This window comes from Ambystoma mexicanum, chromosome 2q, assembly GCF_040938575.1.
Source record: "Ambystoma mexicanum isolate Mex_15411 chromosome 2q, UKY_AmexF1_1, whole genome shotgun sequence".
NCBI classification, from domain to species: domain Eukaryota; kingdom Metazoa; phylum Chordata; class Amphibia; order Caudata; family Ambystomatidae; genus Ambystoma; species Ambystoma mexicanum.
The window spans coordinates 863,241,981-863,261,238 of NC_090924.1; the positions used below are offsets into that span (position 1 = coordinate 863,241,981).

Below are 19,258 nucleotides of genomic sequence, written 5' to 3' on the forward strand. Positions count from 1 at the left end.
CGATGTGAAAGGTTTCGAAGGCGCAGTGAAAGGCGTCGAGAAAACATGGAAGAGGCCTCGAGGAACTTGAGAGGATCGGGATCCTACAAGGATGTCGACGACGTTCTCAGCGTCGTGCTGGAGGCTCTGGGTATAACCGTTGGCTGTGAAGTAGCCGTGGTTTTTTCTTTTATCGGCATCGATGTCGGCGATGGCATCGATTCGATCGACCGATGCGTCGAAGAACCCTTCGACAACGGCGTCGATGGTGCCTTCCTACCCGATGGCCCGTGGCGCTCTTGGGTGGACTCTTTCGCCGGGTGCAACGACGCACAGCGTTTTGATTTTTTGGGTTTTTCAAACAGGGTATCACCCTCAGCTGTCTTCGAGGGGGTCGAGGCCGCTTTCTCAAAGACGCTTAACATTTTCTTCCTCAATTCCTCCCACTCAGCCTGAGAGCTGTGTTTTGTGGGGAGACCCTTTCTGGGGAAACAGAAGATGACGAGGAAGGGGATCTTCGACTTCTCTTCTTTGAGTGTCTAGATCTCGACGAGTGGTGGGAGCTACTTCGAGAATTAGAATGGGAATGCTTTCGACGGCGAGGAGACGAATGCCTCGACTGAAGAAACTTTCGAGGAGGTTTTGACTGACTTGCCTCTCTCAAGCTTCCCCTTGCGCTCCTTCAAGGCTTTCGCCGTCATGGACATGCAGTCCTCACACTCCGAACAATGGTGCTCGACTCCCAAGCAACACAAACAGATCCTCTGAGGATCCGTTATCGACATTGTCTTTCTGCAGTCTCGACATTTTTTTAAGCCGGACCGCAGAGTCATCTGTTCGGATGAAGAAGCCATCGAGAACGAGTTGGTTTTATCAAGGAAATATAAGGTTTATCTGACTGAAATGAGCAACGATATTCCGAGGCCCCACGAAGCGCGGAAAAACGGAACTGAGCAACGGACGCCGCGCGTGGCTATTTATGGGCATGGTGACGTCGGCGCCGATACGGTGACTGTCGAGGGACATCAACTCGGCGGACATCAACGCGCAGTGCCCTCTACAGAGAAAACATTTCCGAGGCCAGCAAGCTGGAGACGAATTATCAAAGATAAGGAAAACGTCGGAGGACACAATCCCTTTGAAATATACTTCAAAATACACTCCGTTTCTTTAAATCCTGGGGCGACGAATAACTAGGACACTGAACATTAATGTATCACTGGTAGAAACAGAGCAATACTGAGGATAGCGTCAAAAGAAGTTGAGGGAATAAAACAATGGTTTACAAATATTCCTAAGCAGCTAAGTACTTTTTGAACCCCCCACTCCCCCCAATGCAAAGTAAATTAACCCTTTCCTGGGGGAAAGGCAAAGCGAAGTAAGAAGTCTTTCAGGGAGCCAGGATAGCCAATGTGCGTTGAGCAAAAGTCTAGGTGACCTGAATCACTTCTTGCAGATAGGTAAAAAATCTTGCACAATGTTTTAGAAGTTTTTGTATAAAAAGAATTCACTCTAGGGCCACAAGCTGGAAGGCTTGTGAGGGGCAAAGCTTCAAGGAACTCTGAAAAAGAACCAAGACAACTCTCAACAGAGAACTAGCAAGGCTACACGACAAGAGGCAAGTGCCCTTAGTTGCACAGTACCTTTGGTTAGAAGAAATTGGCTCCAGCTGGCTTCTGTGCCTACGTACGTCTGCAGATCATGTTGTTCCTGGCCCTCAGTCATGGGGACAAGAGGGAGGACGTCTGGGGACTCCTGCACTATGAATTGAAGGTTGGTGGCAGCAATGGGCAAACTTAAGATCAGCAACACTTTGCAGTTTCGGCTCCTCACGACTCTCGCAAATGGCACCTTTGCGGTTCTCTGATACCACTATGGACTTTCCCTGCATTTGGGGTCCAGCACACTGTTGAGATGGCTCAGGCTTGGTCAGCCCTGCTTCGTGGGAGTCCCGAGGATCTTGCTGGAGGTCGGGTCATACTTAAAAACACAACAGATTCTGGTGTTCCTCTCCCTGGCAATCTGTTCCCGCAGCAGCAGTGGAAGTAGAGCCAGCTCAGAGAGGATTCCCAGATGAGCTAGTCTTGGGGTCGATTGGTCCCACCAACCCAAGTAAAGAAGTGGTCCTTTGCAGGGCTTCTCTGATCTAGGCGAATTTGGAGCTTCAGCACAGGTGCAAACCAATGGTCGGGGAGTTTCGGCAGGCATCTCTTCCAAGTTCTTCTTCAGATTCCTTCCAAGCAAAAATCCTCGCCTTTTATGCAGGTTTCTCCCATTCATTCACAGCCTAGCTGTCAATCACACAGTAGGGTGGCTGTCCTCCAAGGACAGCTCTCCAGCCAATCACCTTTGGGTGATTCTTGTAACCAAGGAGTCAAAGCACAGGGAGCTGTCCTGCTAGACACGCTGGAGCCAGAGGCAGGCTTCACTCGTGAATCCCGCCAAAGGCAAAATGAACAAAGGGACCAAACCTGGTTTGGCGCGCAGAGTAAATCTCAAGAAAGACCTTTCTAACAAGAAATGGCAAAAAAAAGAAGACCAGAGCCATTTTGAAAAAATGGCCACCCATGGGTGCTTTACTGCAGCTGCAATTGCAGCCCGCGGTAGAAACACACAAAGGTAGGAAAAAGTATACTACTGCCACCAGCCATTAGTTGTAGAAAGGGTAACAAAAATGTTACATGAGAAACTAGAGGGATACTAAGTAACCCCTCCAGCACCCTATTGTAAGAAAGTGTGTGTTGGGTCTACAAAGTTACAAAATGTAAGTAGTCAATTTCACTTCACTGCTCTTGGAAACAGTTTCACCAAGAGAAGGTATTTAAATCTTTGGGACATCTAAGAGACTTCCCTGTGCCACTGCACTGAAGGTGCAGTGTGTCACAATGTAAAGATGATGCCGATGGAGTTAGACTCCAAAGTCAAAAGAAACACAGATTCCGAATCCCAGAAAAACATGAGTGGGGAACTGGGTCTCACTCTCTCCAAGTTAGAAATTAAAAGGCCTACAGTCCAGCAAAAAGAGTGGGGAGTCTCTAAGGTAGAAAGGAATTCGCACATTTCTGAGAATTCTCCCTAACATGCCCCAAAACAAATAGGAGTTCAACTAGGAAGTGAGGTTTAAAAGCACTTTACTCCCAACGATCAGTTCAGGATTATTAAACAGTCAGCACATACGCTGTGAGTTGTTTTGCATTAGATGGTGATGATGCACAAATTCTGAAATACAAGTTTAACAACCAAACACAGGCTGAAGAAATTGACCAACAGCGGAATCAGACAGGAAAAGCTCCATCTGATCCTGATCCAGAAGGGCTCATAAGGGGTCTGGCAGATCCAAGATGGGACAGCTCAGTTAATGCTGCAGACGTCAAGTTTCTTCAGTCACTACTACAGCATCAGAACTAAGTGATGTGCTTCAGAGTGCCTGGACAGCTCCTCACCAGCAAAGGCTGTAAGTGAAGTCAGAGATGCAGATGAAAAGGCAATGCACTTCAGCTTGGAGGCACACACAACCCCTGTAGCTGTGTTATTTTTAGAGTCTGAGTAGAGGGCTCTGACCGGGTCTGCTTTTGGGGCCGACATCCCTGCAGTATCAAATAAAGGAGGCATGTAATGGGAGTAAGTCAAATACCCGTGAAGAAAATATTCTCACATCAACCAGTTTTACTAGTGCTAGAAGATGCAGTATTAAGAAATGCATGCCTTTCTTTACCGTTCATGGGTAAATAACTGAAAGGCACAGAGCCATATTTCAGCATTTTTTCTAATACCAAACAAGTATTACATATCAAAATGTGATAATCAGGACAGAAAAATGTGGATTTGACCTCTATATAAATTGGAACCTTGCATCTAGTGGGTAAAACGCATTAGCATAGCAATGTACAACATTGTATACGAGGGTGGATACAACTTAATTTAATATATTATATGGTTTGACCAGAATGCCAACAGCAACCCATGTTAGTTCGTTGAATGATGTTTTCTGAAGTACGGACAAACTCAGTACTCTGAGGTAGTCCCTCAAACATGTGCTCCCTTGGAAAGATTAACTGCACAACATAGAGCTCAGTATTTCAAACTAAATAGCTTTCTAGACCCTCAGAAAATGTAAAAAAAAAAAAAGACAGTTTTCAAGAGTTAATTTTTGGAAAAATGCACCCGTTGACATTTAAACAATTGCATTATCTTTTAACACATTTAATGTTAGCAGAAGCACACCGGTTTAATTTACCTTGTGAAGATAGCTGTGCAGCTTGGGAAATTAGGGATGTTATATTAAAAGCAGATGGTCCTGAAGTAAGAATTTTATGAAGTATGGACTGCAAAGAAGCTTGTGTTACAGCAGCTGTAAGAACTGAAAAACAAAGGTAAAGTCAGTTTATAAAATAAAAACCGTTCACATCAAATTTCTAAAAAATGATCTATTGATTCTTCCCATTTAAAAATTGTTGTGACCTGACACATCCCATTTCCCCCAATTCACTCATTTGGTACGCTGTTAGGGGGGTTATGCTAAAGTCCTACTGAGAGTAAGTGAGTTGTTCAAGTGGTTTGTAAGTCTCCAACTCTTTATATCAGTCTGTACTAACTTGGGACATTGGTAGAGCGGCAGAGCAGTCAGGCTCATCTTAAGAGGAAGATGTGAGATGTAGGTAAGTAAATTGAACCCAGTTAGACATGCACATCAAAGAAGCACTTGCACTTATAATTTATATACATTTATATATTTTTCATATTTACACCAGAATCACTTTAAATACCTTATACGTTTACACTAGCACACTTCGGAATACCTTAGTGTCTACTTCAAAGGACACTTTCACTTTTGTGTTTGTTCCCAGTATCATTTGTTGCATCATTAGAAAGGGAAGAGACAGCTGTCGCATTATCGGTAATTAGGAGCAGATGAAGCTCTTAGCAGACTTACGGTACAGCATTAAGTCTGCAAACACATAGAAGTAACTTAAAGGAAAGAAAATTGTTACAGTAACACTAGTTTGGTTCAAGGTTCTATAGAGTGTTTCTTTGCACAGCAAGTCTTAAGTTCAAAAACTGAACCATAGCTAAAGGCTGTTCGGAGAGGGCTCAAAGTCTTGACAAGCAGCAGAATACAAAGCGATCCCCTGGATTTCTTAAAGTATCTTGTCTTTTAGAAGCAGCAAGTTAACTAATGATGGAGACCTTATTAAGGAATCAGCGAAGGGACACAAGCAGCGGCTTCACCGAGATAAGAGCTCTAGAGCGACTTCCAGGAATCAGATGAACAGTAACTTTTTCCCCACAATACCTTAGAAAAAAATGTTTGTACTGGATACTCTCTCGATGTTGCAGCTCTGGTCCCGACCTCTGGATTCCTTGGTCTGATGACTGAAGGCAGGACAATGCACGGGATCTCTCAGCAGCAGTTTCGAGGGAGGACATCGGCACGACTTTTAACATCTTCTTGGTTCACTTTCTGGTCTTGGCACCTTTTCTGCAGCACCAACAAAGGATGTGGATCGCCCAGTCAATCTTTGCTTCCTGCAGACCCACACTCTGATGAGGGGGTCTGGGCGAGTTGGATCGCATCTCTGGAGTGTCCTTGAGGGCTCAGCAAAGATTTGGACGAATTTGGCCCTTCCAGGAGGATTCACTCGAAATGGGCAGCAGGTCTCCTGTTACTGGGGATTAGCAGCTCTGGAAACTTGGGACATCAGGAGATGGCTCAAAGTTAGTCTTGGGATTGGTTGTTCTCACCAACCAAAGGGAAGGAGTTATCCTCTTCGGAGTTCCTCTGTTGCATAGAAAAAGGGGTCAGGACAGCAGTGGTCGATTCATAGTATTGCAAGTGTCTGCAGGCGCGTGTGGTCAACTTCTTCCGTTACTTTAGCTTCCAGTGGTCGACCTGAGTGTCACTCAAGAAGCCTCACCTTTTATACAGTTCCAGCACTGTTAGGCTAGGTTTGAATGCAGTACACTCTGGGAACACTACAAACAACTATGACTACAGGTATAGGCAACCCAAACTTTGGTAAAAGCTTGTACTACACAGTTTTGGCAGCGTGTTGAGCAGCCAGGCTTACCTCAAGAGGGGTCAATGTGAGCAGTAATGTTGTGACACAGTTTCACAGTAGCAGTTATTCAAATAAACACTTAAACTCAAGGTTTCTTGATTGAACAATTAATACATTTCAGTCAGTTTTATAAGCTTTCTTCAAAAGGGAGCAATACAAGTAATACTTCTAATCCACTTAAAAAACACTTTGTTCCTCTAAATCAGAGGATTCCCATTGGGGATGGCACACAGACACTTTCTACACCCTCGGGTGACTTAAAAAGCTAGGATACTGTGGACATTGATTTATCACTGCTACATTTAGAGCAATACTGAGTTTGGTGCAAAAGATAGAAGAGAAGAATAAAACAAAGGTTAACAAATAATTCACAAACTGGCAAGTACTTTTAAAACCTTCCAATGTCAAATAAGTGTAACCCTTTCCTGGCGGAAGTACAAAGCACAGATCAGAGATAAAGAAGATTCGCTCAGGGAGCCAGGACAGCCAATGTTAATTACAAAATGTCTGGAGGGAGCTGAAGATCATCTTTGCAGGTAAGTAAAAAGTCTTGCACAATGTTTTTAGAAATGTTTGTAGAAAGTAGAACACTTGAAGGGCCACAAGCTGCGAGGCTTGCTATAACAACTTTGCAAGGTAACCAAGACCGGTCTCAACTGAGGGCAAGAAAGGCTACACAACAAGAGGTACGTTTTCTTACACTTCACATTACCTCTGGTTAGAAGAAATGGTTCCAGCTGGCTTCTGTTCCTGTGCAGCTCTACAGATCTGGTTGTTCCAGGGCCTCAGTTGTGGGGACACGAGGGAGGACGCCTGGGAAGGTCAGCGAAGCAATGGGCAAATTTTGATTCAGCGGTTCTTCAGCGTTTCAGCTCCGCACCCGACAGCAAATAGCAACACAAGGGTTCTCGTATACCACTCTGGACTTTCCTCGCATCTGGGGTCCAGCACTCTGTTGAGGTGGCTCAGGCTTGGTCAGTCCTGCTTCAGGGAATTCCGGGGGGGATCTTCCTGGCGCTCGGGTCAGACTTAAAAGCAACACACAACCTGGTGTTCCTCTCCCTGGCACTTCGGTTCCAGCAGCAACAGTGGAAGTACAGCCAGCTCCAAGAGGATGTCCAGACAGGTTTACTTTGGAGTCGATTGGTCCCACCAACTCAAGGGGAGAAGTGGTCCTTGCAGGGCTTCTCTAGTCGAGGCGAATTCAGAGTTTCAGCACAGCAGCATGGCTTCACCAGGCAAAAAAACGGTCTAGGAGTTGCAGCAGGCGTCTCTTCCAAATTCCTCTTCGGATTCCTTCATCCAGTGGTAGACTGCCTTCCAAGCCAAAAAGCTTTGCCTTTTATGCAGGTTTCTCCCATTCATTTCAGCCTAGCTGTCAATCACACAGCAGGGTGGCTGTCCTTCCCGGACAGCCGGCCAATCACCTTTGGGTGCATTCCTGTAACCAAGGGGATTAAGCACAGGGATTTTCAGGCACCTCCCTCACTTCCTGCCCCTGCCAGACATACTGGAGCCAGAGGCGGGCTTCACTTTTGAATCCCGTCAAAGACAAAACGAACCAAGGGACCAAACCTGGTTTGGCGTGCAGAGTAAATCTCAAGAAGGACCTTTCCAAAAAGAAATGGCGAAAAAAAGACGACCAGGGCCATTTTGACAAAATTAGCACCCATGGGTGCTATACTGCAGCTGCGAACGCAGCCCGCGGTAAAAACACACAATGGTAGTAAAAAGTAAACCACTGCCACCAGCTATTAATTGTAGAAAGGGTAATAGAAAAATGTTACATGAGAAACTAGACAAAAGGGGATAATAAGTAACCCATTCCAGCACCCTATGTTAACAGTGTGTTCTGGGTCTAGAAAGTTACAATAGCATAAGTAAAGTAAATTTCACTTTACTGCTCTTGGAAACAGTAGTTTATCCAAGAAAAGGTATTTAAACCTTTGGGAAATCTGAGATACTTCCCTGTGTCACTGCACTGAAGGTGCTGTGTGCCACAATGTAAAAGATTATGCCTATGGCGTTTGTCAGACTCCAAAGTTAAAAAGAAACGGAGTCCAAATCACAATAAAAATACATGAAAGTGAGAAAAAGGGCTCACTCAATCCAGGTTAGAAATAAAAAGTCCTGAGGTCCAACAAAAGAGCCAGGGGTCTCTAAGGTAGAAGGGAATTAGCACATTTCTGAGAATTCTCCCTAACAGTTGTGCAGCACTGTATGGCCGACACTGTACTCCACCCTGAAATCCCTGTCAACTCAGTAGAATTTCGTAAAGGTGTGCATCGATCTCCACTTAGCAGCCCTGAAATGTCCAGCAGGGGCACACTAGACAGGAACACAGTTGTAGCTTCGATCGTTCTGGTAGAATGGGGTCTCGGATAGCCAGGCAACCGTCGGTTTGCCAACCAGCGACAGTGAGTGATACAGCCGGAGAGCCACCAAGAAATGGAAGCATTGGACAGGGCCCTTCCATGGTTCACAAGACCAAAGTTCACAAAAAGTTGAGAGGTTGTCCGGAAACTCTTAGTGCGGGGGACACAAAATGTCAGCACTCTAGCCACATCCAGCGAGAGCAAAGTCCTTTCAGCCACCGACAAAGGCATCGGAAAAAAACACAGGTAACACCAAGGGTTCGTTGAGGTGAAATTCTGACGGAACCTTGGGCATGAAGGAGGGATGCATCCGAACCACCTCCCTCGTCTCGTGGAAAGTCAATTAAGGCCGCTTGCGGGACAGGTCCTGGATCTTACCTACTCTTCTTGCAGGGGTGAGGGCCACGAGGAAAGCGGTCTTCCACGACAGAAACCTGAGCGGAGCTGAATGTATAGGTTCGAATGGAGCACCCCCATGAGCCTAGTCAGCACCACGTTGAGTTCTCACGCCAGGGCCGGAGCCTTCACCAGCGGGAACAAAGTCCCACTCGTAGCAAGAGCGCATCTCCCTGCTGAAAGAGTCGGCGACTGTGTTCTTTAATCCTGCCAGGTGAAACTGAATGAGGAACATCCTCTGGGCGACGGCACAGTGCCACAAGTCCTGCACCTCTTTGGAGAGCGGTGGGAATCTGGTGTCTCCCTGCTTCTGGAAGCAAAACATCGTGGTGGTATGGTCTGTGAAGACCCTCACCACTTTGCCCTTGAGGGATGGCAGAAACGACTTGAGGGCCCAAAACACTGCCCATAGCTCCAGTACGTTTATGTGCAGCGTCTTCTCTTCTGGCAGCCACAGGCCTCTGGCGTGAAACCGTCCGGTGTGGGCTCCCCATCCTTCCAGGGAAGCGTCCGTTGTGACCGTCTCCTGGTACGGAGGGTCTGGAAATCCATGCCTCCGGCGATGTTTGAGCACACGCCCCACCACCTTATCACTCGACGGAACTCTTTGTCGAGCATGAGCTTGTCCTGGAAGCCTCCGGACACCTGGACCCAAAGGTCTTCGAGGAATTATTGTAGAAGGTGCATCCGCAACCTGCAGAGCCGAATCAAGTATATCCATGACGAAATGGCGATCAGCGACTTGATGGTCCGCACCGTGGCGATCTTCAGTGCCAAATGCCATGGTACCTTGTCCAGGCTGCTATCCTCTCCTCCGACAGAGATGCCAATCATGATACCGTGTTGAGCCTGGACCCCATATTTTATGAGGGAAAGTCGGAATTTGATTCGGTTTGCTGCACAACATCCCCGACTCCCTGCTGATTTTCTCCATTCCAAATTCTATTCATAGGCTTTTGGGAGAGCATTGCAGAGGGGGGGGGGATATCTCAATTCCGGTGCTATCTACCCAAAGAGAAAAAGTGCTCCTATTCATTTGTGCTTTGTATATGTTCTTGTAGGAGGTTAACCAAGTGTATTGCTTCAGTTTCCATTGTAATTATCACCCCATTGGTGAGTGCAGCCCAATATTAAACTTTGGATGATTTTCTTTGAATGTTTAAAATAAATAAATATTGCATTCCCACCAACTGGCCTGGTTCATGGTCCATTGTGACCCGGGGTATTTGAAAAAGGGGGTGTGAGGCGGGTTGTGTGCCATCTCAAATTTACTTAGTAGACTATAAAGAGAAACCATTCCAATTGTGCGCTACATCCTAGTCTAAGACCAAGGTGCGTCGCCCGATTGAAATCCTTAACAAAACTTGGGGGCTGGTAGCCAGGATTTGGGTTTTGGTTGCCACGCGTGGCAGTTTAACACAACAGATTAACCTCCAAGGTAGTGATACTTTGTGCGGTTGGAACACTTAAACTGTAGAAGCGCCTCCCCAGAACAAATTATCTAGGTACCAGGCCTGTGTATAAAATTAAAGCTAAATCAACCCCAAAATAGACAAAAAGGGACAGAATAGGGGTTTACCCTTACATAAATAAATTAATAAAGAAAACACTTAAAAAATTACCACAGTAGAAATAAATATGGACAGGGAGCACCTTCTGCACAAGTTATGTGTCAGAGGGGAATGGGAAGAGCAAGATGAAAAAGTTTGGCTAGAAGAAATGTTACAACAGGTCACCGCCATAAACATGGACACGTGGCAGGACGGTGGCCTATTGCATAAAGTTTTGAGCGAGTTATACATGACTCCGAAAATTAAAGAGGAGCAAAAAATTGTCAGAAACACCGCCTACCAGTATCTCCATATGGGAGTGATGCAGGAAAAGCATGAGGAAAATACAGCTCTTGCACAAAATCTGTCTGAACTCTTAACTAAAGTCCAGACCTAACTAAAATTAGCAGAACAAAACTTGCAAAAGAGCCAAGAGTATGAGGCAGAATCTGGAAATGACAAAAAAATTAAAATAGGACTTGGCGCTCCAACAGCAGAATAATGTAGACCAAGAACCCCAATTAAATGCTTTAAGAATGGAGTGCCAAGAAAAGGTGGACTCCTTGGAAGAGGGTCAACTGAAATTAGAACAAATGAGATACAATAATGCCAGCAGAGAGCAAATGACCACTTACAGAATCAGATAAAAAATTGGAAGAGGAAACTAATAAATTAATGAGAGACCTCCACTCTCAATCAGAATTTGATGAAGAGCGCCAGAAATTAGGCACCATAACACAACAAAGGGGTGACCTGGCTGAACAAAGGGCCGCTCTGTATCGGGAGAAAGAGACCCTCCACCAGTAAATGTGTAATTAAAAAATCAATCTGGAGAGAAAGGAGTCAGATCTTCAGGGACCGACTTGCCTAAAAGAAGAATATGATAAATTAATGGGACATAGGAGACATATGGAACTAGAGTTACAGCGGGCCATAGAGGCTCTAAATGTGCAGAAAAGGGAGGCTCACCTCCTACAACAGAAATTGGCTCAGGGATCCCAAACTATACAGGCAGCACAGAGACATAATGAGGCCCTAAGTGTGGAGAAAGATGGGCTCCACAAGCAAGTGGCAGCTCAAGAGCGGGTCATAGAGGCCAGTAAAGCCCTGATAGCCGAGCAAAAGGCTCAGATCTTTGCCTATTATCAAGAGATAGGGGCTGAGAAGGAAAAACTAGCAAGGTTGGAGAAAGAGTATACTAGATTCAACCCAAATTGGAGGGACTTCGAACAGATAGAGGGGTACAGGGCAACCCCTGTTCATAGTATGACCACCTCTGGACGAAGGGACGCAAACTTATTTAACACTTTGTGCACTGCTGACATTATGACTACCGGACCACATGAGCCAGAAACCATGAGGCTATCAGAATTAAATAGGCCTATCATGATGGAGCCGACAGGTCAGCGCCCCCCAGAAATTGAGGGACAGGCGTCCCTGTACACATACAAAAATATAAAGGCTGATGTCTCCGACAAGGAAACCTCCAATGAGGAGGTGGTCAGGGAATTAGATCTGCAGAATCACTAATTCCAAAGGGACCAGTTGGTTCGATTTGCACAGGAACAGGAGAAGAGGCCCCAAAAGAGCATCGTGAAGACCTCCACCCAATCAGTGCAGTGGGGGGAGATACTCTGCCAACCCTGGCAGCAGGGAGGAGTCGGAAGACTATTCTTCTGTGCGCCACAGGGGAGAAGAAACTAGGCCCCACCATTCTGTGAGCCCCTCCCAGGCTCACGGAATCAGCGAGTGCCTAGATGATCATGAGGGGACCTTAAATAGCAGCGCCTTTGTCTGAGGGTGAATGGACTCGGGCGATGCGGCGAAAGAAGGCAGATAAACCAAAAAGAGTTCTTGTGAAAGACCCCATTAGGCAGATCAAGGCCATCAGGAATTTCATGACACTACAATAAAAACGCAAAATATTCTGTCTGGGAGCATTTCACATAAAAGATCGCCAAAACTGTATGGATTATGCCAAATGGACATTCTCTCTAGAATACGCTTTGCTGGACTGCAAGATCAAAAACATTCAAGATGGTTCATCTACAAGGCGGCCATCTTGAAACAATTCTCCACCCATAGAAACTTCCAAGAGGCTCGCAAAGTGGCCTATAATTTACAGTGTGGAGAAGATAAGGCTGCACAAGAGTTTGTGCAGGAATTAAAATGCGCCTTTACCCCAAACTACCAGGGGGGTGCGCACGGATAGCAGGGAGTTTATCACTACCTACTTTCATGCGCTCCCACAATACATTATGACCCAGCTGGTGAGGGATGTCCATGATAGAAGATCTCTGGACTGGGTGATGGAGCAGGCTACCCGTATATATGAAGTCCAAAAACCTGCAGAAAATACAAATCTGGGTAAACACCCCTGCTGCTTCTAAGGTGGCGCAGGTGAAGGTTGCCCCCATTTTGGACCTAGAAATGGGGAGCCTAAAAATACACCAATCCCAAACCAGCAGAATCAGAGACCCAGAAGGCCTTCAGGCCAACCACAAAAAGGTGGTGGTCAGGGAGTAATCCCACCAATGGGACCCCTAACTCCCCAGATTATATAAGGCCCAGATACAAAGGCAACCGACTATCTTGGGTGATGTATGGACTTCCCCAGCGCAAGGGGGGACCTAATCAGGTAAGTACTACCCCGGGAAACCTCCCTCCTGACTTCCACGAGGAGGGCAGTAATCCCCCAAATGCTGGGTTAAGTTTCTTTCCCCGATATCCACAAAACCCCAACCTGCAGGACAACCCTCCTTTCTTTCCCTGCTATCAGGTGCCCAGACAACCCAATTAGGGATGTTAGTCCAGAAACTGTCCTAATCATGTATAGTATGTAGATTATGTTGGCCGGAAACCAATCGCATCATGGGACAAACATTGCAAACACAGAATCGTCAGTATAACCAGAGGGCGTCCATTTTGTGTAATATCCGCCATTTGCTTTTTCATTTCTGTCTTGTGCTTTGCAAAATGTATTTTATTCTGAAAGCTCATACACGGTGCGAGGCCACAGCCTGCATGTTGAAAGATCAACACAGACAGGAAGGCCAAACAGTACAGAAATACATTGTTTTCCTCCCTCACAAAGTCCTTGGAGGCAAGTAGAAACGGCATTTAATCAGCAGCCCAGGTGCCGGCCTTTCTCACTAAAGCAATAGCAATAGGCAGTTAAAGCATGAATTATATTCTTCTAGCGGTCCTCCTTCGCAGATCTGCCTCAGAACAGGCTGACTCCTAGTTCACGAATAGAAACGGGTAGATAACATAATATTGAATGTGTCTCTCTCACGAACAGGATATCCTTGCTGAACAAGTGCTTCATGTTCTCCATAACAAAGAACTGCAACTGTTGCTAAAATAAGTTTAATTAGATTGAAAAAGAAACTTGTCATAATGTGTCATATTTGTCATGATTGTCAATCACCGAACCCTAGAAGATACATTATGGGCGGTTTGATTTGCCTTCAAAGATTACATGTTTGTATATATGCTGCCGCTTGAGCGATGCTCGCTCTCTTGCGTCTCACGAGGTCTGGGTGACACACGTTGCAAGACGTTAGACCCCAGTCGGCCGACTGAGCATACTTTGAAATAAACCATATTACTTGGAAAATCGAACCTCGTGTCTGTTGTATCACTAGTATATGGTGATTGTGCCTTAGTTTCCATATGCGGGGGTCTTTACGGCCTAGCAGGGAGAGGGGAAGCCAAGGGTGGAGGGTTAACAAAATCCACAATATCCAGGGAACTCCGGGAGAAGGGATAGTTACCCTTACCGTGAACCACCTAGATATTACCAGAGACCCGCGTACCAGCCGGATCGTGTGTCCCAACTGGAGCACCAGGTCCAGAACCTCACCCAGGATCTGGGTCACATGTTGAGGACTCAACAGAACGCTCAGATGAACATGGCGGCTCAGAACCTCACAAACTAAGGGTCTGGCACCCCAGAAAATGACGGGGAGAGATCCCAGACAACTCACCGGATCCAGAGGAGGCGGCACAGGGGGTACCGGGGGGGGGGGGGGGAGGGGGGGAGTGTAAAGCCCTAGAGGAAGCTTTCTTTCTCACCCTTGAAAAGCCCCTGGACACCCAGAAACCGGAACAAAAGTCTCTTGCCCCCAAAAATCTGCAACCCAGGGAACAGAAGGTGGGTAGGAGAAATAAAGACAGTAAAAAGGCCCCTTTTGTGGTGGAAGTTAACGTCCTCCAGTTTGGAGGGGAAGAATCCTTAGAGCATACTGGGAAAATAAAAGAGCTACTTCAAGGACGGGAGAATTCCTCCCAAAGAAAAATGGGTCCCCAAGAGATCTAAATGAAGACTGGCTGGGTGTGGGACTGATTCAGAGTCACCCATCCCTGAAACCCAGAATTGTCATCCTGAGAAAAAAATAGTAATCGAGGGATCCTCCCCACAAATTGGTTGTAGTGACTGCCACCCGTTAAGCGGTGACAGCACAGAGCTAAGGGAAACCGGGGATTCCAAAAACTCCACTATTTCAGGATGATACATTTTAAGTAGCGTTCCCCAGACTCTGGCACAGAAAATTGTCCAAAACTCCACTGTGTCAGAGCCTAAAATAAAGAAATTGACCACCGAGCTTGCCCAAAATGCACATTACCTTTGTCGGCTTGAGGAGAAGGAGGGTAGATTTTATGCCCTGGTCCAAGTGCAAGGGCAATCTACATTTTCAGCACTGGTGGACACTGGATCCCAAGCCACTCTTCTGTCAAAAAGGGCCTTTGAGCAGCAAAATTTAGGAAGGGGGAGAAATACCAGATCCCTCTCAGCACTCTTCCTGGACAACTCTAGAACTTCGACGGGAATGAAATTCCTGTTGAGGGGACAGTATATTTGGAAATAAAAATTGGGCGACACAAAGTGAAACAACCGGTCATAGTCGTGACTCCAGAGGGAACACCCCGTCTAGTATGGAATGATATCCTGCGCAGATTGTCCCCCCCCTAACAGACTGTGTTAACAAGGTCCTCTGGACTCAGACTAATAGACCAATAAAATTAGAACAGAGTGTCAACCATGTTAGTTTAAATGGCACATGCCACATGGCTGAACACAAATCTGATCATATTGAGTTTAACTTCCATAACAATCAAATACCTGACGTGACAGTAATTGGTGTAGGACAACAAACTGGTGATGGGAACTCCTCCATTCCTGAAAATCAACCTTCCAAAATACTTTGAAATGTTATACTGATTCACAACCTGATAATCCCAATTCCAAACATCTCCTGCCAAAATTTCTATGGGAAACAAAAGCATAGAACATAATTGTTGGATTGTGCGAGATGTCCCTGCTGTTTTCTATTTAGGCAGTGACATTCTCAATCGATTTGCCATTAATTTGGACTTGATAAATTACAAAACCTAGTCCAGACTAGATGGCAACCCCATGGACTTTGATGATTCAGAAAAACCATTTTGGTCAGCCCTATTGCTGCCGTATGCGGTTTCATATAGGAGAAGTCACCATCCCAGGACGGACCCAACAATTCCCACTTGAATTAAAACAAAAAAGGACAGAAACTGCAAAATCATGATGCATATGTACACCCCAATGCCCATCTTCAATAGCAGGGGTTGGGGTTAAACCCAACCCCATTAGTCAATGTAGAACGCAACACCATTCCAATTGTGGTGGGTAACATCGACCTCAGGAGTTTCACTCTGGGCGCAGGCACCATCATTGGAATGGCGGTTGATGACCGACATTTTTCCATGGACCTAGGAAATGAACCGAAAGGACTAATCCCCAATGACTGTTTTGGCAGTGATAATGACTTACCACCAGACAGGATCTTCACCCTGTAAGGAGGTGGAATTTCCTGGTGTACTCTTCCTGCCCTTACTGTGAGGAAGAGTTGACCGGTGCCATCAGGCAGGATGAGGTGAAATTCCAGGTCCACAATGACTGTCTCTCCTACCTGAAAGTCTTAGTTACTTGCCTGTAACTGTATTTCTCCAGCATTGGTATGTTTCATAGATTCACATGCTTGAATATTCCCCGTCGTCAGACTGGGAATACTCTGATTTAAACAATTATTCAACATTTTCCAAATATATACATTATTTCCATAGAAAATGTATAGATAGGCCATTATGGTGTATGAGCCATTCGCTTGTGTAGTCCCTCCACCTCACTTTGGTCCTTTATGGCCCTAACCAACGAGGTGGGGGGGCTCAAGCTCCGCCTCAGTCAGCCATCTTCAGATTTTGAACCGTAAAGACTACAGTATGATGGCTGCTGAGCGTAGGAGCAGCCTCTAGGGGAGGCGGGTGGGCGCATGTGAATCTATGACAGATACCAATGGTGGAGAAATACAGTTAAATGTAAGTTGGACTTCTCCAGCATTGGATCTTTCATAGATTCAGATGCTTGAATAAAATACCAAGCAGTTAAAATACATGCACACATTATTTATACATAGATCTGCAGAAAAAACTTCTGCAAACCTTTGCCATACAGCAACACCAAGGTTACATAACCAGGGAAATGTGGGAGGAAGGCTGATCCTACCTTTATGTAAAGAGGTGGTGGAGCACTGCCTGGCCTACTGCAGATTCTTTGTTGGCATTTTCTGTCAGGCAGTAATGTTTAGCGAACATGTGCAAAGTGCTCCAGGTAGCGGCTCTGCAAATGTCCTTCAATGCCACCCCAGCGTGAAAGGCCACTGAAGCTGCCCTCCCTCTGGTGGAGTGCGCCGAAGAAGGTCGGTTAAGGGGGTCGCCTTTAGATTGATGACAGTGGGTGATACATTGAGAAACCCAACGTGCCAAACTTTGAAATATGTTGATATTTAGTGTGTCCAGAGAAAGCAATAAACAATCTGTTGGGAGGAGCGGAACTCTAAGTAAAACTTTAGAACCCTCGCCACATCTAGTGAATGCAAAGATCTTTCTGCATCAGATGTGTAATTCTGGAAGAAAGTTGGGAGGACAATGTGCTGCGAGAGAGTCATCTCTGACAACTTTGGGAAGGAATTTAGGATGTGTTCTCAGAATGACTCGGTCTTTGTGGAACAAGGTGAAAGGAGGTTCCGATGATAAAGGTTGTAACTCTCTGATCCTCCTGGCAGACGTGATGGCTATCAAGAAAGCGGTTTTCGAAGATAAGAATTTCATGTCACACCTATGAATAGGCTAGTAAGGTGGTTCGATTAGAGCTGACAGTACCGTGTTTAGGCTCCAGGATGCTATTGATGTAGGCGTAGGTGGGAAAGTACGCATCAGTCCTTTCAGGAAAATCTTACCAGTTGGTAGAGTGAGCAATGACTGTTTATCTGGGTTTGTTGTATATTTATTTTTATTTTACATTTTTAAAGCGCTCACACAGCCCACAGGCATTGAGGCGCTGTTCCAAGAAATGTTTTTATTTATTTAGTTACGTAATAGGTTTTTTTTTTGTTGTCTTAGTTACGTATTTATAACGCGCTTAAACACCCAGCAGTTTCTAAGCGTGGACCCGGGTATCGGACCTTTGTTGCTGCGTGTCGTCTTAGTTCCAAGGCGCGCACGTTGCCGCTGAGCTATTGTCATGATGCCTACCTCCAAGGAGCCAGGCCGGGCCCAGCAACCCCAGAGGCAGACATCATTTTCCCCAGGGAAGTCTCAGCGGGCCCAAGTCGGGGCCCTTTGGACTCAGTCCTGGCGCCTTAGGCGCCAGGCTCATAGCGGACCCCAGTCCTGGCGCCTTAGGCGCCAGGCTCATAGAAGAGGATATGTGTTTAAGTGCTTGGGTGCACACTTACCTGATACAGACCTTGCTGCTTCATCCAGGCCCTCTTGAGGCCTGAATGGGACTACTTTACCTGTAGGACTACTTCACCACCCGGGTGTGGTCGGGGAAGGATACATACCTGATTGGTGGAAGGATACATACCAGGAACTTCTTCCAAGGCTATTTAAACCCCACCCGAACAGCCACACGTGCTTCGCGTTGTTCTGCACCTAGCAGCTGGACGCTCACCGTGTCAGCTCCTGCATCCTGACTTCAGTCACCCCTGCCAGCACCCTGGAACACCTGCAAGGGGAGAAAGGAAGAGAATAGGAGAAGAAAAGCCCTTACCTGCTAAATCTGCATCCCGGAGTCATTTCTCCAACGGCCCTGAAAAGGAAGACATCATTTTAAAGGCATTTTGTTTCGATCGCTGCAGCGCTGCATTTTACTCACCTTTGCAAGGCGCTTCCATCTTCAGCAGCGATCTTCCGGATTCAGCTACGCCCCGGCGCCTAGAGGAAAAAAGACAAGAACAAAGGTGAGAGGGAGAAAAGGAATAAGGAAAGCTCAGTTTCCTTTTAAGTCTTACCTGTTGGATTATTCCCACTGCATTTCGGGTCCTGCCGCTTCCTGGCATCTCCGGACCCCGGCCCCTATGGGGAAAAAGACATAAGCATTAGCGCTTGCTGCAATTAGACAATGAACATTATTATTAAGCTTTAACTTTTGAACAGAACTTTTACAGCGCCTTACCTGAACAGTCAAGCTTACCTGAACTCCCATCAATCCTCAATCCAGTGAAGTAACTGGGTTTCAACGCGCCCCTGCATCAGAAGCAGGATGGAGAGCTCATCCTTCCAAACCCTAAGGAGGGTATCCAACGAGCCAGGGAAGCCAGAATAGAGGGGCCCTTCCTGTCCATCTTCAGAGTTCTGCGCCTTCGACGCCGCGCCTCCGTGGGAACCAACCAGGTGAGCGTTACAGCTATCCTCATGGGACATGCCGCTATGACCGATAGACGTACCTTGATAGAGGATATAGATAATCGTGCTTCGGCCAAGAACAGTAAGTAAAGTAGCACTTGCTCGACCGATGCTGTGAGGGTTCACTGAAAAGGTTTTGCACCACTTGGAGAAACGAGTCAATTTCCGGGTA

The 19,258-nt window shown here is 46.2% G+C and overlaps 1 protein-coding gene across 9 annotated transcripts in view; it reads right to left on the reverse strand.

The window, feature by feature from the left end:
- Positions 1-19,258, reverse strand: part of WAC (WW domain containing adaptor with coiled-coil) — a 978,331-nt gene that overhangs the window by 486,273 nt on the left and 472,800 nt on the right. For all 9 annotated transcript variants that reach the window (XM_069648101.1, XM_069648094.1, XM_069648099.1 and 6 more), the window contains one exon: positions 4,217-4,339. In XM_069648101.1, the coding sequence (XP_069504202.1) occupies positions 4,217-4,339 (123 nt within the window). The remainder of the gene's footprint in view (positions 1-4,216; positions 4,340-19,258) is intronic.